The 22203-nt window shown below is 45.1% G+C and overlaps 1 protein-coding gene across 1 annotated transcript in view; it reads left to right on the forward strand.

Moving 5' to 3' along the window:
- FASN (fatty acid synthase) overlaps positions 1 to 15540 on the forward strand; it is an 83844-nt gene extending 68304 nt beyond the window's left edge. Inside the window, 6 exon segments of the mRNA XM_037914136.2 lie at positions 9173 to 9361; positions 10111 to 10338; positions 10801 to 11021; positions 12338 to 12436; positions 12544 to 12795; positions 13784 to 15540. Coding sequence (XP_037770064.1) covers positions 9173 to 9361; positions 10111 to 10338; positions 10801 to 11021; positions 12338 to 12436; positions 12544 to 12795; positions 13784 to 13921 — 1127 coding nt within the window. The 3' untranslated portion in view covers positions 13922 to 15540.
- The last annotated feature ends 6663 nt before the right edge of the window (positions 15541 to 22203 follow it).

The raw sequence follows: 22203 nt of genomic DNA on the forward strand, positions 1-22203 counted from the left end.
CCGCCCCCCAATTGCTTTGCTTCCTCTTGGCAACTCAGACATGTCTATTCAGGCAGCCGGGGGGAGAGGTAAATCATTGGGGGGAGGGAGGTCTGGGGATGCCCTGGCCACCCAGGGACATTAGTCCCAACTGGAGGTGCGGTGGGGAGGAGGACTGAGACTAAGTTCCCACTTCCCTGCATGGAGCAGCCGGGGCTGGGTCAGATCAAGCCCCAGAAACTTCCCCGGCTGCAAGAAGCTCTGCACTGCAGGGGGTGGGGGGTGAGGCTCAGGGGGGATGGTTCCAGGTGCGGAGGGGGCGGGTTGGTGCGGGGGGTCTGAATGCACAGGGGTTGGGCAGACAGAGGGAGCAGCTCCCTATACAGTGACACCCCCCCACACCAGGCACCTGGAACACCCCACACCAAGCCCCTTTTGCATCAGGAGCCCCCCACCAAGTCCCCCAAACCTCCACCCTGCTGAGCCTCATCACCTGCATCAGGAGCCCCCCCTACCTGGACCCTCACCCCACTGAGCCCCAACCAGCTGCACCCTGACCCTCTCCCCACTGAGCACTAACCACTTTCACCTCACCCCCCCCCCCCGCAGATTCCCATTCTCCCTGCACCCAGACCCCCCACCAAGCTACCCATATAGAACCCTGGCACCACACAGAACCCTGGTACTCTTGAGGGAATTCTGCACCAAAAAATTTTAAAAATTAAAATTCTGCAAAGTTCTGCATATTTTAATTGTCAAAATAACACAAACACTAACAATATAATCACACCAAAATAATTGAAAATGGTAACTTATTTCAAAATACTTGTCAGCAAATAATTGAAAATGGTGTGATTATATTGTGGTGTTTTGACAAATAAAATATGCAGAATTTTAAAATACTGTGCGCAGAATATTTAATTTTTTGGTGCAGAATTCCCTCAGGAGTAACACAGGGAGCAGGATTTGGTGTAGGAGGAAATGAGGTCAGACATATAGACAGGAGTGTTTTTGAAAAGCCTTAAGGGTGAGCAGCTTGAACTAAATGCAAAAGAGTAGTCGTCAGTGCAAAAATTCAAGGGAGAGGGAACATGGTTGGAGAGGAGGATCTCTGTGACAGACTGAAAGGGAGACCAATGGAGTTGAGTCAGGGGAGGCCAGAGAGAAGGAAGATCAGACCAGTTTGAGCCATGGGGACAAAGAAAAGGTTTTACATTAGAGTATTTAGGGTGGTAGGAGGAATTAGCAAGAGTCCAGATGCATAAGGGGAAGATGACACCAAGGTTATAATTATGCAGAATTTGGAGGAAGAGGTGGTGGGATTGGCAGTGGGGAACAAGATTTAGAGTTCAGTGTTTCATTTTAACTCTCTGATGCCTTGTTTTTCTGTATCCTGATTTTTCATTAACTGATCCTTAATGATCTGTATAACTAGTTGATTCAATATTTATTTTGCTTTATCTTGTTAGGATGCCAATCACATTTGCCCTGTGCTGCCTTGTTCCATCCTCTTCTGTCCTATCTTTCCATCTTTTTATTATTGTAGTAGCACTGAGGAGCCCCTGTCATGGACCAGGACCTTATTGTTCTAGGTGTTGTACAAACAGAATAAAAAACAGTCCCTGCCCCTGAGAATTTACAAACTAAGTATAAGGCAAGAGACTATAAATGAATGCAGACAGACCGAAAGGGTGTATAAGGAATTAATAAGACAGTACTGGTCAGCATGATGGGCAGAGGTCTCAGTACACCAGCAATCTTACCCATCCCCTCCACCTTTTTCCTCTTCCCTCCACCTCCTGGCTCTCAAAGGAACCTGGATCTCACTATCTGACATGGTACTTCTACCACTCCACTTTTGTATGCCAAGCTCCTAAGTCTCTTGCATATGCTACATCCAGCATCATCCATAAAGGACTTATGACAGGGATGTTGGACTCCTCTTCCTCCCAGTCGAACTTGTAATTTCTTCTGCATTGTCTACAACTAAATCTAAAATCTTGCTGTTCTCCTTTCCTTGACCTCTGATTACCTGTCTTTCTGTCCATTCTTGGACTGCAAGCTCCTCAGGACAGGAACTCTCCCTCCTTGAACATCTGTTTGGAAAACCTCTAGTCCCATACTGTTCTATCTAGGTTCTTATGGTGCCCTCATCAGTGTAACTGAGCACCTTCCAGTAGTGCATTAAGTGATATAACTAACTTCCGTTGAGCAATTCGATCTCTTATCCTCTCTCCAGGGGGAGAATTTTGTGTGCACTGTAGTGTTTTGGTAGGATATTTTTTTAAATGTCCATGCTGCTCTGTTTATATTACAGAAAGCAAGTCAAAAGTGTGCCTTGCACATGGAATGGAAGGGAGTGAGATTTGTGATGGTCCTTAGCTCTTATAGGAGTTTGTTCCCCAAGTCTGACTGGTCCCTGAGAAAGCTCTGTCTCCTGCACAGGTGAGCTTATTCTTATAGTCAAAAGTTCCACTGTGCCTGAGGAGTAGAGTTTTCACCACAACTACCTTTATGAAGCTTTAGGCAGACTTTTAGGTATGCCGGATCCAGGCTATTGAACACCTTGAAGATAAGCACTGAGACCTTAAACTTATTATATGGAAGTCAGTGTAGAGAGTGGAGGACAAGATCTGATGGACTCATGGTAACCCATGTTTCTGAGAGGACATGCTAGTGTTCTTTATTAACTGGAATTTGCTAAGGGCTCACTGCTTCATATCCAGTTATTGCATTGCTGTAGTCCAGACAGGAGCTGACAAAGGTAGGTATAAAAGAGGCAAGGTCATCATCCACCAGGATGGGATGGAGTCCTCTAGCCAACTGGAGGTAGTAGAAACCATTACTTGCAGATGCTGTTGTGCGAAACTGTAGCATCTGTTAGGATTCCAGGAGCACTCCTAAACTACACACTGAATTGACCAATTGTGGGTGTGTGACTTTTTAACCAAAAGAAACTGTATGGTGACCGTGAACTCTTCAAAGTTTTTTTATTTTTCCTCTGGCTTGCTTGGATTAGAATCATAGATTATCAGGGTTGGAAGGGACCTCAGAAGGTCATCTAGTCCAACCCCCTGCTCAAAGCAGGACCAATCCCCAACTAAATCATCCCAGCCAGGGCTTTGTCAAGCCTGACCTTAAAAACTTTGAAGGAAGGAGATTCCACCACCACCTAGGTAACGCATTCCAGTATTTCACCACCCTCCTAGTGAAAAAGTTTTTTCCTAATATCCAACCTAAACCTCCCCCACTGCAACTTGAGACCATTACTTCCTTGTTCTGTCATCAGCTACCACTGAGAACAGCCTAGATCCATCCTCATTGGAACCCCCTTTCAGGTAGTTAAATGCAGTTATCCAATCCCCCCTCATTCTTCTCTTCCCGTAGACTAAACAATCCCAGTTCTCTCAGCCTCTCCTCATAAATCATGTGTTCCAGTCCCCTAATCATTTTTGTTGCACTCTGCTGGACGTTTTCCAATTTTTCCACATCCTTCTTATAGTGTGGGGCCCAAAACTGGACACAGTACTCCAGATTTCAGAGTAGCAGAGTACTCCAGATGAGGCCTCACCAATGTCGAATAGAGGGGAACGATCACGTCCCTCGATCTGCTGGCAATGCCCCTACGTATACATCCCAAAATGCCATTGGCCTTCTTGGCAACAAGAGCACACTGTTGACTCATATCCAGCTTCTCGTCCACTGTAACCCCCAGGTCCTTTTCTGCAGAAACTGCTGCCAAGCCATTCGGTCCCTAGTCTGTAGCTGTGCATGGGATTCTTCCGTCCTAAGTGCAGCACTCTGCACTTGTCCTTGTTGAACCTCATCAGATTTCTTTTGGCCCAATCCTCCAATTTGTCTAGGTCCCTCTGCATCCTATCCCTACCCTCCAGCGTATCTACCTCTCCTCCCAGTTTAGTGTCATCTGCAAACTTGCTGAGGGTGCAATCCACACCATCCTCCAGATCATTAATGAAGATATTGAACAAAACCGGCCGAGGGACTGACCCTTTGGGCACTCCACTTGATAGCGGCTGCCAACTAGACATGGAGCCATTGATCGCTACCCGTTGAGCCCGACAATCTAGCCAGCTTTCATTCCACCTTATAGTCCATTCATCCAGCCCATACTTCTTTAACTTGCTGGCAAGAATAGTGTGGGAGACTGTGTCAAAAGCTTTGCGAAAGTCAAGGAACAACACGTCCACTGCTTTCCCCTCATCCACAGAGCCAGTTATCTCATCATAGAAGGCAATTAGATTAGTCAGGCATGATTTGCCCTTTGTGAATCCTTGCTGACTGTTCCTGATCACTTTCCTCTCCTCTAAGTGCTTCAAAATGGATTCCTTGAGGACCTGCTCCATGATTTTTCCAGGGACTGAGGTGAGGCTGACTGGCCTGTAGTTCCCAGGATCCTCCTTCTTCCTTTTTTTAAAGATGGGCACTACATTAGCCTTTTTCCAGTCATCTGGGACTTCCCCCGATCGCCATGAGTTTTCAAAGATAATGGCCAATGGCCCTGCAATCACATCCGCCAACTCCTTTAGCACTCTCAGATGCAGCGGATCCGGCCCCATGGACTTGTGCTCGTCCAGCTTTTCTAAATAGTCCCAAACCACTTCTTTCTCCACAGAGGGCTGGTCACCTCCTCCCCATGCTGTGCTGCCCAGTGCCGTAGTCTGGGAGCTGACCTTGTTCGTGAAGACAGAGGCAAAAAAAGCATTGAGTACATTAGCTTTTTCCACATCCTCTGTCACTAGGTTGCCTCCCTCATTCAGTAAGGGGCCCACACTTTCCTTGACTTTCTTCTTGTTCTAACATACCTGAAGAAACCGTTCTTGTTACTCATAACATCTCTTGCTAGCTGCAACTCCAGGTGTGATTTGGCCTTCCTGATTCACTCCTGCATCCCCGAGCAATATTTTTATACTCTCCCCTGGTCATTTGTCCAATCTTCCACTTCTTGTAAGCTTCTTTTTTGTATTTAAGATGAGCAAGGATTTCACTGTTAAGCCAAGCTAGTTGCCTGCCATATTTACTATTCTTTCTACACATCGGGATGGTTTGTCCCTGTAACCTCAATAAGGATTCTTCAAAATACAGCCAGCTCTCCTGGACTCCTTTCCCCCTCATGTTATTCTCCCAGGAGATCCTGCCCATCAGTTCCCTGAGGGAGTCAAAGTCTGCTTTTCTGAAGTCCAGGGTCCGTATTCTGCTGCTCTTCTTTCTTCCCTGCGTCAGGATCCTGAACTCGACCATCTCATGGTCACTGCCTCCCAGGTTCCCATCCACTTTTGCTTCCCTTACTAATTCTTCCCGGTTTGTGAGCAGCAGGTCAAGAAGAGCTCTGCCCCAGTTGGTTCCTCCAGCACTTGCACCAGGAAATTATCCCCTACATTTCCCAAAAACTTCCTGGATTGTCTGTGCACCGCTGTATTGGTCTCCCAGCAGATATCAGGGTGATTGAAGTCTCCTATGAGAACCAGGGCCTGCGATCTAGTAACTTCCGTGAGTTGCCGGAAGAAAGCCTCGTCCACCTCATCCCCCTGGTCCGGTGGTCTATAGCAGACTCCCACCACGACATCACCCTTGTTGCTCACACTTCTAAACTTAATCCAGAGACTCTCAGGTTTTTCTGCAGTTTCATACTTGAGTCATACTGCTCCCTTACATACAATGCAACTCCCCCACCTTTTCTGCCCTGCCTGTCCTTCCTGAACAGTTTATATCCATCCATGACAGTACTCCAGTCATGTGAGTTATCCCACCAAGTCTCTGTTATCCCAATCACATCATAATTCCTGGACTGTGCCAGGACTTCGAGTTCTCCCTGCTTGTTTCCCAGGCTTCTTGCATTTGTGTATAGGCACTTGAGATAACTCGCTGTTCGTCCCTCTTTCTCAGTATGAGGCAGGAGCCCTCCTCTTTCGCGCGCTCCTGCTTGTGCTTCCTCCCAGTATCCGACTTCCCCGCTTACCTCAGGGCTTTGGTCTCCTTCCCCTGGTGAACCTAGTTTAAAGCCCTCCTCACTAGGGTAGCCAGCCTGCTTGCGAAGATGCTCTTCCCTCTCTTTGTTAGGTGGAGCCAGTCTCTGCCTAGCACTCCTCCTTCTTGGAACACCATCCCATGGTCAGAGGATCCAAAGCCTTCTCTCCAACACTACCTGCATAGCTATTCGTTGACTTCCACGATTCGACGGGGTCTACTCAGGCCTTTTCCTTCCATGGGGAGGATGGACGAGAAGACCACTTGCACCTCAAACTCCTTTATCCTTCATCCCAGAGCCACGTAGTCTGCAGTGATCCGCTCAAGGTCATTCTTGGCAGTATCATTGGTGCCCACGTGGAGAAGCAGGAAGGGGCAGCAATCCAAGGGCTTGATGAGTCTCGGCAGTCTCTCCATCACATTGTAAATCCTAGCTCCTGGCAAGCAGCAGACTTCTCGATTTTCCCGTTTGGGGTGCAGATAGATGACTCAGTCCCCCTGAGGAGAGAGTCCCCGACCACCACCACTTGCCTCATTCTCTTGGGAGCGGTGGTTGTGGAACCCCCATCCCTAGGACAGTGCATCTCACGCCTTCCAATCGGCGGAGTCTCCTTCTGTTCCCTTCCCTCAGATGTATCATCTAGTCCACTCTCCGCATTAGTACCTGTGGAGAGAACATGAAAACGGTTATTTATCTGTATCTGCGTTGCTGGTACATGGACGCTCCCCTTTCTTCTTCTGGAGGTCACATGCTGCCAGATTTCTTCACCGTCCTCCTGTCCCCGCAGTGCAGCCTGCTCTGAATCTTCAGAACGTTGCGTCTGTAGAAGCACATCCTGACGTCTGTCCAGGAAATCTTCAGTTTCTCTTATGGAACGCATGGTTGCATAAGATTCACCTTCAAACTGCTGTTTTTATCCATGAGCTGATTTCGTAAGGTATTGTCATATGTGGTGAAGGATAAGAAGAGATATGTATCCATTTGCATGTTGCTGGCATGAGTCCATGTTGACTGACCAGTTTACTTAGTGGCTGCATGTATATATATTGACTAGAACTGGAAAGAGAATTGATACTTGTGGAGTCCCACTGCGTGCAAACAAACATGTTAATATGCCTAAATGTAAATGTACACATCTAGGAACAAAAATTGTCGACCATACTTAAAGGATGGGGGACTTTATCCTGGGAAGCTGAGATTCTGAAAAAGATGTGGGTAGTCAGCCAAATGTGAGGTGCCAGTGTCATGCTATGGATAAAAGAGCTAATGTGATCCGGAGGTGCATAAATGGGAATTTCCAGTAGGAGTAGGACGGGTATTTTATCTCTGTATTTGGCACTGGTGCGACCACTGCTGGAATATGGCGTCCGGTTCTGGTGCCCACAGTTCAAGAAGAATGTTGGTAAATTGGAGAGGAGTTCAGAGAAGAGCCATGAGCATAATTAAAGGATTAGAAAACCTGCCTTATAGTGATAGACTAAAAGAGCTCAATCTATTTAGCATAACAAAGAGAAGGTTAAGGGGTGACTTGAGCCATCAGTAAGTATCTACATGGGGAACAATATTTAATAATGGGCTCTTCAATCTAGCAGAGAATTAACACAATCTACTGTCTGGAAGTTAAAGCTAGACATTTTCAGACTAGAAATAAGGTGTAAATTTTCAGTGGTGAGTGTAATTAACCATTAGAATTTACCAAGGTTCATGATAGATTCTCCATCATGATTTTGGGAAAGTTCTTTGGCCTGTGTTATAAAGAGGTCAGACTACATGATCCAATGGTGCATCCTGGTCTTGGAATCTGAATGCTCAGCGGTGTTGAATGTTGTGTTTAAAAAAAAAAAAAAAGATTCAGGAGGATGAGAATGGGTGTCTGCCCTCTGGCCATTGACAGCGGAATGATATATCCATCAGTGCCACTAATGGGTTTCAGTCCTATGTCTTAGCTTGAATCCAGATGCTGGGTCTAGGATATTAGCGTCAATTAGATGAGCTTGAAGTTGGCCTTTGGCTATTGTTTCTGTGAGCTTGCCCAGGAACACAGTGTTTGATACTGGATGCTATTGGCAAGAACTGATAGATCTGTGGTGGCTTGCACTATTATGTAAATTGACAACTAATCCAAACACCAGGTCCAGGGTGTGACCCAGATATGGGGGATGGACTGGAGGTGATTTGGTAAAGTTGTAGGGAGCCAGTGAGGATATGATTTGGGGGAACAGGGGTGTTGCATCTGCAATGACTAGGATATTTTACCAACATGCTGGCAAGGTATGAGTGAGTTCCTTTAGTTTCTCTGGTGGTCTGTAAAATAGCATAAAATCTGTTTAGCTTTGGCTCTGTTTTCTATCTTAAATTTAATTAAAATTAACTTGTTTTAACTGAGGTATCTCTTTTGGCACCTAATACATCATGGGTGCTGCCATAAACAAATACTACCACCCTCTGCTCAAAATTTTTGTGAACTATCCATGAAGGTATAAGAACTTTGACAAAAGTGTGAAGTACATTTGAGAAAAGTTTGCCCAGAGGTAATGATGGGTGAACCTAAGGAAGTGGATGGGGCTACCCAAGAAGCAAGGTTTGAGAGAGAAGGTTATGGTACAGAGGATGGAGCCCTGGAAGATGCTAAATGGGGAAAGGAGGAGAAGGACAAGAGAAATTGCTGCAAGATGTTGAAGGGGCAGAAGCAGCAGGAGCAGGGTCCTTAGGTCCTTTGGACATTCATAAGACTTTCTACAGTTTTGATGGGATTTTTTCTGCCCTGTGCTAATTAGCTGTTTGCTCCATCCTTCCCCCTCCCTCACCATTTCTTCACCTCAGCTTCATTCCACACTTGCCCCTCACCCACTCTTCCTTTCCCTTTTCTTTCCACTTAGCTAATCTCCTCTTAAGTAAACCTACAAATTAATAATAATTAAAAATCGTGGCACCAACATGTCACTTGCTGCCACGACATTATTCATTCTGCTGGTGTATTATACCCCATCCCCTATCCTGTGTCTGTCTTGTCTATTTAGATTGAGTTCTTCAGAGAAGGGATCATCTGCTGTTCTCTTCTTGTATGATGCCTAGCATAATGGGATCCTACTCTTGCTTGGCCTTTGGGCACTATCATAATATCCATGTTTAATAATAATTGCAGGAACAGTCCAAAAGGTAGAAGGACATCAGTCTGTTTTTCAAACATCTGGTTCTTTTCATCAGGTGTCCGTGATATGAGCAGTCTGAATGCTGAGAGCTCTTTGGCAGATCTAGGCTTGGACTCCCTGATGGGAGTGGAAGTGCGTCAGACCCTGGAGAGGGACTACGATATTGTCATGACTATGAGAGAGATTCGGCTGCTTACAATTAATAACCTGCGAGAACTTTCCTCCAAGTCTAGAACAGCAGAGGGTACGTCATCTGAATTTGGTCTTGGGGGAGACTAGGGTTGCTAGAATAGCCGTTGGGGTCCATATACCTTTAAAAGAATAAACAGGCTCCCATGCTGTCTCTTTCAATATGTAATGGTGAGAGCCTCTTAGTGACAGGTGATGGAATGAGGCCTGGTGTGAACTAATAGTATTGTAAATAACAAGTGGGCATAGCACTGCCACTTATTGCTGTGCTGCCCCAGTGCATTGGTCCAGCCAGTTATTGGGGGGGCAGGAAAGTCCTTAATTGAGGACCCAAGGCCAGGAGAAAGAAGCTTATTTAGTCTCCCATCTCCATTTCTCTGCTGCCTGATCTCCAGCACAGCTCAGACAGCTCTCCAGTGCTCCCTAGATAGCGTCAGCAATGCGGGTGCAGAGAGCTAGCGTCAAATAGCCTGAACCATGAACTAGCCATTAGCAGTAGTATCAGTTTGGACAGGGAAATGACAAAGGCAGAAATTCAGAGGAAACAGCAAAATCCAAAGCCAGGCTTGTGGGGGAAGAGAGAGTGTCCTTTCTGAGTCCCCGTTCCTCAAGATACTGGCAAAACATCCCCTCTGAGGCACCAAGCCTGAATTTCTATATGGATTAAACTCACTGCCATTTAATGATCTAGTGAGCAAGAGGGCTAGTCCAGACAAGCCTTCACTTCTCTGTGGGCTGTGCTGCCTGTCCCACTAATCTGATCCTGACTGTAACTGGCTTTTCCTGATATGCTTTCCTTTAAAGAACTGAAACCATCCCTTCTGATGAAAGCTGGCCAGGCTCAGCACCCTGAATTGGACTTCAAAAACCTGCTGGTGAATCCAGAAGGGCCAACAATCACCCGGCTCAATGAGGTACAGAGCACAGAACGCCCTCTCTTCCTCATTCACCCCATCGAAGGATCCATCACAGTTTTCCACACACTTGCCTCCAGACTCAGTATGCCCAGCTATGGACTCCAGTGCACAAAAGGTATCTGCATCCTTTATTCATCTTGACTTTCTAAATCTCACTTGGTAGCTTTCACCATCGCATAGAGGGCTCAGTTCCTGACCTCTGCACGCAGAGCTCCAAGCTTCAGTGACCTATGACTGAGTCCACTTAGAAAAGTCACAAACATCCCCAGTTAAATGGGAAAGAGAAATGTCAGTGTAAATAGAAGATGCTTGAATGTGGAAGTGTGTTCTCACACAGGGAGGCCCGTATGCCAGAGTGATGGACAAGACTCTGCTCATCACTGATGCTCCTGGGGCACAATTTCTAGTTTGGTCAGAAATATGGATTTAACCCGTGTCATAATCTGTATAGAAATACACTTTTAAAAGCAGCTGAGTGTTTCTAATGGAGCCATTACTAAGCTGGTGGAGATGTAACTTCATCTCTCACTCTGATTTCAACCTGTTCTTAACTCCCATATTTGCTTCCTCTTTCTAGCTGCTCCCCTGGACAGTATACAGAACCTGGCAGCCTATTACATTGACTGTATAAAGCAGGTGCAGCCTGAGGGACCCTATCGCATTGCAGGATACTCCTTTGGAGCCTGTGTAGCCTTTGAAATGTGCTCCCAGCTGCAAGATCGGCAGAACCCCTCCCATTCACTCAACAGCCTCTTCCTGTTTGATGGGTCCCACTCCTATGTGGCAGCATATACTAAGGTAAGAGATTCCGGGGGAATCTTCAGAGACCATCCTGTGTCTCACCAATGCTCATGATTTGGGAGCCTTCCATGTGACTTGAGCCATTTTAAAAAATTGACAGACCCATCTTCCAGGAAAAAAAAAAAGCTGGCAAGGAGGTGTAGATGACTGTAAAACAGCAGCTGTGCTCCATGAGCTTAGTGGGACTGGGATGCAAGTGCTGATTCAGATATCCTATAATAAATGGTTGAATTAGCCTGCTTGTTTCAAGGTTCTGAAGCCTCCAACATGTTCTTGTGCTGAAAGCAAGGGTCCTAACCTGGCTAGGCCTCCTAGCACCCCCATATCCAATGCACCGCTACAGACTAGGGACCGAATGGCTAGGCAGCAGTTCTGCGGAGAAGGACCTAGGGGTGACAGTGGACAAGAAGCTGGATATGAGTCAACAGTGTGCCCTTGTTGCCAAGAAGGCTAATGGCATTTTGGGGTATATAAGTAGGGGTATTGCCAGCAGATCGAGGGATGTGATCGTTCTCCTCTATTCGACATTGGTGAGGCCTCATCTGGAGTACTGTGTCCAGTTTTGGGCCCCACACTACAAGAAGGATGTGGAGAAATTGGAGAGAGTCCAGCGAAGGGCAACAAAAATGATTAGGGGTCTGGAACACGTGACTTATGAGGAGAGGCTGAGGGAACTGGGATTGTTTAGTCTACAGAAGAGAAGAATGAGGGGGGATTTGATAGCTGCTTTTAACTACCTGAAAGGTGGATCCAAAGAGGATGGATCTAGACTATTCTCAGTGATAGCAGATGACAGGACAAGGAGTAATGGTCTCAAGTTGCAGTGGGGGAGATTTAGGTTGGATATTAGGAAAAACTTTTTCACTAGGAGGCTGGTGAAACACTGGAATGCGTTACCTAGGAAGGTGGTGGAATCCCCTTCCTTAGAAGTTTTTAAGGTCAGGCTTGACAAAGCCCTGGCTGGGATGATTTAATTGGGGATTGGTCCTGCTATGGGTAGGGGGTTGGACTAGATGACCTCCAGAGGTCCCTTCCAACTCTGATATTCTATGATTCTATGATATCCTGCCTTCTGGCTGGCATAAAGCTCTCTAAAGGACCCCAAAATCTTGACAATTGGTCAGTCTCCCAGTAGCATCCACGTGGTGATCACCTGTATTCTTTGTATGGTTTTTGGGTTTGTTGTCCTGTTCGGATTCTCCCAAGCTCTTCAGTCACTTGCTGTCAAGTACAGAGCACCGTACTATGGTATCTTATCTAACGAGCAAGAGAGAGCTTCCCTTTTTGTATTAGTGACACTTTCTCTCTTCCAGAGCTACCGAGCCAAGCTGACCCCAGGAAATGAGACTGAGGCAGAGACGGAAGCATTGTGTGCCTTCATTCTACAGTTCACAGGCACTGAATACAATAAGGTAATGTTCCTCCACTTATTATAGCTACAGGAAAATGCCTCTTGCACACAAGAAGAAGCTGGTAGCAGCACCTCACTTAGCAGTAAATTGTTCTTTACCTTCTACAGTTGCTGGAGATTCTTCTGCCTCTGCAAGACCTGGAAGCTCGTGTCAAAGCTGCTGTGGATCTGATAACGCTGAGTCACAAAAACATCAATCGTGAAGCTCTCAGTTTTGCTGCTGCTTCCTTTTACTACAAACTGAAGGCTGCTGACAAGTATGTGCCGGAGTCCAAGTATCATGGGAATGTGACGCTACTGAGGGCAAAGACCCACAACGAGTATGAAGAAGGCCTGGGTGGAGATTACAAGCTCTCAGAGGTTAGTTTAAGGAACAGCTCCAATTATGAAGCTGCACTTTTCTAGTTGGAGGGCAGGAAGGAAGTGGCAGGAAGCCATATTCTTGCCCTCCCCAAAAAATGTTTGCCTTCGGGGGCAATAATTATGCAACTGTCTCTTCCTGAGAACTGAAGAGTCCCCAGAAAACAACATGAAGAGGAGGCTGCACGGTTCTAGGCCACTGTCAGCCTCAAAGGAGGCTGAGGTCCAGGAGAAGGTCTCACTCCAATTTTGAAGCAGTTCCTAACAGCAACCTACAGTTGTTTCCACTAATTCCTGTAGCTCCCAAAATGCACTCCGTGCTCTGAAGAGCAACTAGTCTGCAAACAAGTCAATAGGGGCAGGGTTGAAGCAGAGACCAGTTAAAACACCTCTGTGCTTTTTAACCTTTGTGCACTCATTTTTTTTAAAATTCTTCCCCCTTGATATAATATAGGACAGCAGGGAGGGGAAGAGAATTTATAGATCTTCTTTAAAAATAAACTTGTTACAGCCCAGATGCTCTTCCCTTTTGGAACTTCTCATTCATTCCCCTTCCCACCATGTGTTGTGTGATACGATTTTTATCATGCACTTAAGGAAAGTTCATTGGGTGTGTTCCCACCCACCAAGAGACTATCCTTTAAAACTGCCATCTTTCTGAAAGTGTTTACATTCCCAATCCAGCCAACTACACCAGCTTATTCCTTGCTGTGATGGGGAAAATGGATTCACTTCTACTGGGGCTCAAGGTAGAGGTCCTGGCCCCCTATGCCCTGCCCTCAACAGTGCATACATTGAAGCATTTAAATGAAAAAGTTTTAGAGTCAGAACAGAGAATGGAACAGGTGTCAGAATCAGGAGACCTTCAACCTCACTCTTCTGTCTCAGGCTTTCATGTCTTATAGCTAAGGCAGCAAGAATGTGGAACTAAAATGCTTTAGAATTCTGGATATAAAATTTTCTTCTTTTGTCTTTTTGCCATGTGTAGGTCTGTGAGGGGAAAGTATCTGTCCATGTCATTGAAGGGAATCACCGTACCTTCTTGGAGGGAGCTGGTGTTGAGTCAATTATTGGGATCATCCACAGTTCACTAGCAGAGCCCCGGGTCAGCGTCCAAGAGGGTTAGCCCCTTTCTGCTCACCTTCTATCACTGGCCGAGAGAATTCCAGCAATATATCCCTTGTTACGACAGACCCCAAGAAACTCTTCTTGTAATCCAACATCCCATCTGCTCTGCAATCAGGTCTAGGAAGTCCTGCTGATGGATGTCTCTCTCCAGTGTTGTGACACTCTCACTCTACACTGCTACATGGACCTACATCCATGGCTACTTCCTACCCCTTTGGCAGCATGAAAAACAAACTTAGGAGTAGACTTCTTTTCTTGTGCTATGTATCGTTTTGTTGTCTTAACAGTATTCCAAAGGATAAGTGATAGCACTTATTAACCAAGCCCAGTTAGCAAGGAGGGGAGCTGCAGCTGATTTTGGAGACTTCTTTTGATCTGTGAAGAATCAGTCTGTAGTTAAGTTGGATAGAATTCCATTGAGGCTCTTGTAACTTTTTTTTATTTGAAATATTTTACGTATTTATTGCATCAACTTCCCAGTTTTAATTTATCATTAATTTAAACAAAACAAAACATACCTTGGAAGTTTGTATTCCTTCTACCAGGTGAAGTTGCCAATTTTGTTAAACCAGAATGCATCTTTGCAGCAGTCTCTCCCCTCCTTGCTTCACAAAGAGAGAGAGAGAGAAGGGAAGGAAGGTCAGGGAGGGTCTCAAGATGCTGCTGTGCTAGGCACCTTAAGTAACTTGGGTTGATATACTCGCACGGCTGACCGTAGGCACATACCAAGTGTGGGCTGCACGGGCCCTGTACTGGGGTCCCTGCAACTTCACCTTCTCCCAGCATACACCTACCACTTCACCTTGTTTCTGACCCACCATTAGCCTCTCCATTCAACCATACACACTTTGAAAAAATTAACTCTGGGACTTTCACCCTCCCTAGTTCCTCATTGACAAGCACCATTATCTAATCCTCCTGACCCCCTGCTTTCCCAGAACCAAAGCTCTGCAGTGGTTACAGCTGTCTGCCTAACACCCCTGCATATCTTATTTAGCACCAGGCCCGGCTAAGCCTAGGGCCATCACTGTGTGCACACATCCTCTTCTCACTGAGACTGGAAATCCTACATGTTTGCCAAGTAATCAGTTCAGTGGCAAATTACTTTAAAAGATTTGATACCTTTTTAAAAGACATTTACACTTTAAAATCCAATACGCCTTTTTCTTGCTTTTGCTATGCTGGACCTGTCTTTAGGAAAACCCAGTGAATTCATGCTGTACCTATGATACAGAGGAAACATGGGGAGTAAACACGATCAACTAGATTGGAGCCATTGTGCCTCTCAGAACTGCATTATAATCCAGCTGTCCGATTAGATTATCCTGTCAGTATTGGTGTAGTCCAATGACAGGAATGTCCCTGACTGCAACAGGTTCTGAGGTGGGTGCTCGGTTGGTTAAACCACCCTCTGTGGATGGCGGCTGAATAACTGGTTTTAGTTTAATAAAATATTTGTGTGGAAATTTGAAATGCAAACACAGTGTTGACTTAAAACGTTTCCAAGTCAGTCTTGTTCTGTTTTTTCATTTTTTACATACCTTTGGTAAAAATGCTGCTCTTGAGAGTGTCCTTTCCTCGTTGGCTCTCCTAAAATTAAATGAGAATTGATCTGTGGCTGGATGGCTTTTCTTTCTCTCTCCTCTTCCTCCCCCTGCCTTCTTATTTGTTAGTCATCCTGAATCTTCCATTTCTTGGTATAAAAATCCCTCCAAAACTTCTGCTGGCAAATATTGTTGGAAGGCTGTAAAGAAGATGCATGGTATTTTGGAACATCAAAACCAGTAGCCATGATCTTAGTACCTCAGACAGGTGTAACCAAACTAAGAGTGGGCATTGGACACAAGTCCTAATCTTAGCTCTGACTCTGTTTTGGACAAATCATCAAGCTTTCTGCCTCAGTTTCGCCATCTGTAAAATGGGGCTCATAGCACCTGCTTCACAGGTCTGTTGTGAGGATTTATTAGACAATGTGTGTAAAGCACTTGGTCCATGCAAAATGCTGTTAAGTATTAGTTTCCTTATTAGGTGGGGTATGTTACTGGGGGGGGGCGGGTGTAATTGCCAAGGCCCTGACCCTACAACGAAAAGGAGAGTGGGTCGATCACATAGTCACCTGTGTGGGACTAGAACGCCATAGTATTTCTGAGCACCATTTTTGCAAATCCAGGTGCTAGGTAAAACACAAAATGAGAGAAATTTTCAGTGGAAAATGTTTTAAAATTATTGGCAGTTGCAGTGATCCAAGGAGGGGGGAATTCTCACTGACATGGCCTATACTGAAGATCTGGAAGAAGGAAGGTGATAAAACTTGAACTAACTTGGTAAATAAACAGTCTTAGTGCTGAATTAACAGGAGTCTGAGCCAGAGTCTGTGTTGAAGGCAAGTGCTGCTCTTGTACAATGGCAATTTAAATGCATAGTTCTGAATGAGTGGACGAGGCTAGAGCTAATTCCTTTCCAATAGTTAAAGCAGGAGCTGTGTGCTAATTATTTTTAAAGTGACATAAATGTGCATGGCCTCTCACACTGCTTGCAGCTACTGATTTAGTAATAAGTACATCAAGAATGACCTATCAAACAATGCCACACATGATCTTGTAGGAGAGAAATGGAAAAGTTTTTGCATTTGTAATCCCAAAACAGTATTTTTTTTCACAGCAAAACTTCAGCGGCTGCTATATAACCCATTATCTTATTGGCTGCTGAATAGTCTGCCAAAAATAATTTAATAGAGCTTGTATAGCCTAATGGTTCTCAATGTGACGGATATGTCTATTGTATTTTATTTGTCCAAAATCAAGTACTACTATCACACTTGCTTCTTTGAGAGAGGAAAGTTCTGCCAGAGCCAAGTCTCCATGGGGAGAGTGACAAACTCGCAAAAAAGAAGTTAATTGGATTCCAGTGCTTTCTCCCTGTACTATTGTGTGGACCCAGGACATGGAAGGTTGGGAAGTCAGAACTGTTGTCAGGTTATCTGAACTACCTGGAGAACAGTGCAGTAGTTGAGGCTTGGGCAGCTGGAAAAATTTTGCTACTGAAAGCAGCTATGAACTTCCCCCTTTTCTCTAGCACACGGGGAGAGTGAGGTTCTGAGCTGGCCTTCTCGCAACTGACATGGTCTATGGAACTATATCTGAAGAAGATAGAGGTGGGGAAAAGCCATTATTGCAAATAATCATTGCTGAAAATAACCATCAACAAATCTTACCAATGAGTATTTCAATTATGAGCCTAAGTCATGTGCTGGGGGAGGAGGAAAGGGACTGAAAGATAGTTCAGCAAGAACACATTGCAGCAGAATTTATTTGTTGCTGTGAAATTTGGTCATATTGTGCCATGGAGTACACAGGAGCCCAGGTACAGAGAGAAAAAGAGAGGGCTATCACCTGGTACTTAATGTGACATGGGACAGTCTGGGAGGGAAAGGTTCCCAAGAGATGCTGAAGGAGCAGCTAGAGAACTAAAATGAAACAACTATGTCAGCAATTCAAAGAAGGGAGAGTATAGAGCAAGCGTGATTTATTATGCCAGATATCAAGAATGGGAATAAAGGGGCATGCATTGGGTGTGGTTTTCACATGCAGAAGAATACAAGACCCTCTTTTGTGGTTGGAGTATGGGCCTCCATATGACCATAATCTTTATATGATCAGGTTCTTTTAATTGCCACAAGTGTTGCTGTTATGTACCAAAATATAATTATGTTGCTTAGTGCACTAGGTTAATGTGAGACACCACAGTATGGCGGACTGCTATTGCATACCCCCATACGTAGCAGGAGGAAGTGACAATTCAGTAACTCTTACCTACTCTGTAAGTATTATAAATACTTGAGACTGGACGACTGCAATACAATGGGGCTACATTTTAAATCCACTTAGAAACTAAGGCTAGTGCAGAATATGACATCCTATACAACGGCTTACCCATGAGCATGTGACAGCAGCACTCTGGGAACTGCACTAGCCATACAGTGGCTTCTGGACAGAATTTAAGGTGGTGATTCTGACACACAAAGCCCTAAATTACCTGGGATCCTCTCAGAAAAGAGACACTCTCCCTGGTCCATACGGCTGAAGCTGATGGCAACAAGAGGAACACAATTAACCTTTCCCCATCTAGTGTAAAAGAGAGGGGGCTGCTAGCAGAGGTGTTTTTTTTTGTTTTTTTTTTTGTGAAGTCGCCTTTTTGGAATATGCTCTCCTTGGTCTCAAATAACTAGAATATATTGATAGACACTAGATAAATTCAGGACAGAAATACAGTACAGATTTTGTTTAATAGTGGAATTAACCACTGGAACAATTTACAAAAGGGTGTAGTGGATTCTCCTTCACTTGAAGTCTTTGAGTCAAAACTGGGTGTCTTTTAAAAACAGAGGTTCTCAAACTTTTTTCGTTGATGGACCCCTTTTCAAATGCAATGTTAATCACGGACCCCCAACTGAGAAACTGGCTGACAAAAGTATAGGTGTACTTCATATAAAGATGTACTGTTAGTAATGCTTTAAGACAGCGGTTCTCAAACTGGGTCAGGATCCCAAAGTGGGTCACGACAGCTGGTATATGACTTCCTGGGGCCAAAGCCGAAGGGCTTTAGTCCTGGGTGGCAGAGCTCAGGTTATAGGCCCCCCTGCCTGGCGCTGAAACCCTTTGGCTTTGCCCCCCCGCCTGGGGCAGCAGGGCTTGGGCTTTGCCTCCCCCACCCCCCGGGGTTGCGTAGTAATTTGTTGTTGTCAGAAGGGGGTTGCAGTGCAATGAAGTTTGAGAATCCCCGCTTTAAGAAAAAGAGTATAAGAGTAATTACAGATATCAGTGACATGGGTGTGCATGTCTTACTGCAGAGTCTGTCTATCCTTGGTGTGATGGTTGACAAGCGAACTCATAAATCATTCTCCACTTTCAGTCAGGACCTGAACTTTGTCTTCATAGCTGTCATGGCACAGAATGATTTGTCACATATATATGTTGTTGGGAAAGGTAGCAACACTTTCATTGCTTCTGTAACTAAAACTGTGTAGTCCACAGCAACAGTTAGCCAAAACTGGCAAGGTGTTTGTTCCTGAAACTTAATTTTCACAATAGGTCGAGCAGTTCCTGTTCTGCTTTTCTACTCAAATGGCAAGATGACATAGCAAAAGTTGAGAACACAGCCCGAATCCAGTCATACTTCTCCATGTTTATATTTTTAAAGCAAACACTGAAGTATTCTGCCAAAGTTGAAAGATGAGCAACAATTCTGTCTTTCATCCAGTCAATTGTCATGCTGTTAGGATCCAGATATGCTGTCAATAGTGGAAACATAACTGAGATTCCACTGCTCTGTTTAGTTTTCTAAATCTTTATTTTCATCTGAAATCCTGCAATCTTGTCACTTATCTCAAGTATGGTTGTATCACCCCCTTGTGGGGACAAGTTCAGTGCATTCAACAAGTTAAAAACGTCTGCGAAGTATGCAAGCGTCATGAGCCATATTCGGCCAAGTCAGTTTGTGGTGATTGTGGGATTGTGCACAGAAAACAAACCCAGCAGCTCTTTGCCAAGCTCAAAAACTCTTTCTAACACTCTGCTGCAAAATAGCCAACGCACTTTCATATGAAACACTAATTTGTCATGTCCTGCACCCATTTCTAAATGCAGCTTTGCAAAAAGGTGTGAATCAAAGGCCAGGACTTTACAAAATTCACAAAGGTCAGTGCTGAATTTAGCACATCATGTAATTTGGGTTCCATTTTCTTTGACACAAGGGCCTGGCAATGCAACATACACTATGTTACAATTACCTGCGGGTTTATGGCTCGTATTCTTGTTACAACACCACTCCTATTGTCTCTAATAGCAGCAGCACTGTCCATGAAAACAGCAACACACTTCAGCGATTCAGCTTTCATTAAATCAGCTAATAATTTGAATATTTCCTGACCTGTTGTCTGTTTTGTTAACGCCTGACAAAAAAGAAAATCTTCCAAAATTTTCCCCCAGCCAAACATAACAAACAAAAACTAATAATTGTTCTGCATTACCAATATTGGTTGTCTCTTCAAGCTGAACTGCAAAACGTTCACATGTATGTAGCCTTTCAATTTGTTGGCCTTTTACATCATTTGAAAGTTCTTCATTTCTCCTACTAACTGTGTTGCTAGAAAGTGGTATGGCCTTAAGAATCTTCGCTTATTAGCATGTCACACATTTCTAAAGCAGCTGGAAGAATCAGTTCTTCTCCAGTGGTATGGGATTTTTTATTCTTTGCAATCCGAAGTGCAGTTAAGAAAGATGCTTTCAGAGCCTTTTCCAGAACCGATATTATGTTTGTCATTTGAGTTTTTTTATTCTTTCCTTTGTTGAAAAAAGTCTCTAGATTTATCTTTATACTCCAGGTGCCTTGTTCTGAGGTGCAGTTTCAACTTTGCTTATTTAATTGCTTTGATAGGATTTGTAAGCATACATTGCCCTGTGGTCATCCATCACTAAATTCAATAAAATGAATATAACTTTTATCAACTTTCTGTTCTTCGTTTCTTGCTAGTTAACTCTGGATTGTCCATGGCTTCCTTCAGTGCAACCAGCAGTACTACTATGAGGACTTTTTAAAAACTTACCCATTTTCAATGTAATTTGCTCACACACTGTAAAAATATATTCCACTTCCACCTGCCAAAGAAATCTCAGCCATCAAAAAAACAGAGGTCGCTTCTGATTTGCTGTCACAAAGCAGTGAGATTTTTTTTTTGTGTTGATGCTTACACAGTGTGAGTATTTCGGCATTGTTCATGCACCATGGCACATGTTGTGTAAACAGAAATAGTAGACTTGTCTGTCTTAATAGATGAGGAAGACATGCAGTGAGATTTTTTTTATTTTTTCATACTATTTTGCAGACCCTCTGTGCAGTCTCTAAGGATCCCCTAGGGTCCTTGGACCCAAGTTTGAGAATCACTGTTCTAAAAGATAATGCTCTACCGTAGCCGCAAGAGCTAGGTTTGATTACAGGAGGATGTTCTCTGACTTATGTTATGCAAAAGATCAGACCTGATGGTCTCTTCTTGCCTTAAAAGCTAGGAAACCATCCTCCTCTACAAGAGTTAAGTCTGGAGCCAGGTCCCATACATGCTCTGAAGTTAAGTACACCAGTTAAGACAAACCCCATAGAAACACTACACATGCAGTGCTGCAGTCAAATATTATATGTGGTTAGGGACTTCTCAACAATGACTGCAGAGCACGATTAGGGCCGTATCTCCTAATCAACAAGAAAAAGAATATTCAGCTTCTGATACGCTCTCAACAAAATATGCAAACACCACACTCTCCAAAGCACTGGAGAGTGAAAATAAAACCAACAGACACATCAAAAAGAAAGCAATAATCAGCTGATCCTACATAATACCACCTTTCCCCAAAAGGGCAATATGATGGGTACAATTACCTGGGACTTGATGCACCTGCTGTGTGAAGCTCTGCCAAGACCCTGTGTTTGACAACTCATCTGCCTATCAATCTCAGCAATAGCAGTTGGTGGTGGCTGTCAGAGGGCAAGTGCCAGCAGCGCTGGTACTAGGCATAAGCAGACTAAGCACTTGCTTAGGTTCCCGAGCAGCTCAAGAGGGCCCCATTTGCTTTTTCAGTATGTGGTGGGGGTAGGGGGGCAAAATATTCTGGCTTAGGGCCCCCAGTGGGCTAGCACTGCAGCTGAATGCCAGGTCCAGTAGCATGCAAGTCAAGGAACACAATCCTATGCCTGCATCAGTGTGACATTATGGGACACAACACACCCTGTGGGCACCAAATTCAGAATGTCCCCTCAAATAAGGAGTAAGGCAGAGTTCACCATCCCCCACTCCATATGTGTGAAGGGGAGACTCCCCTTCCCCACCCATGCCCTCCTCGGGGGTGCGTGACAGAACCCCTCTCGCTAACTAGGTGCAGCTCTGGCCCTCATCCCCCCCATCTGCGCTCCTCGCTAGCACTCGTGGAGGTGAGCCTCGCACACCCTAGGGTGGCAGGAAGGCCGCCGCCCCATCTCAGCAGGGGACTGAAGTACAGGGTAGACCTGTTAAGTCACACAGGGATGGGTGTGGCAAAGCCCAGCCCTGAAACCAGTCTCCCCACCCGATCCCAGATGCATCATCACCAGCCCCCCACCCCATACCCAACCAGCCCCCGCAGGGCGCGAGGCAAGGCCCACGGCTTCCCGCCCCCCACGGCCTGGGCGAGGCAGACAGACGCCCCCCCCCCACAGGGTGCCTGTGAGGAGGAACCCCATCCCGGCTCCTCG

Source organism: Chelonia mydas, chromosome 14 (assembly GCF_015237465.2).
Source record: "Chelonia mydas isolate rCheMyd1 chromosome 14, rCheMyd1.pri.v2, whole genome shotgun sequence".
Classification (NCBI taxonomy): Eukaryota; Metazoa; Chordata; order Testudines; family Cheloniidae; genus Chelonia; species Chelonia mydas.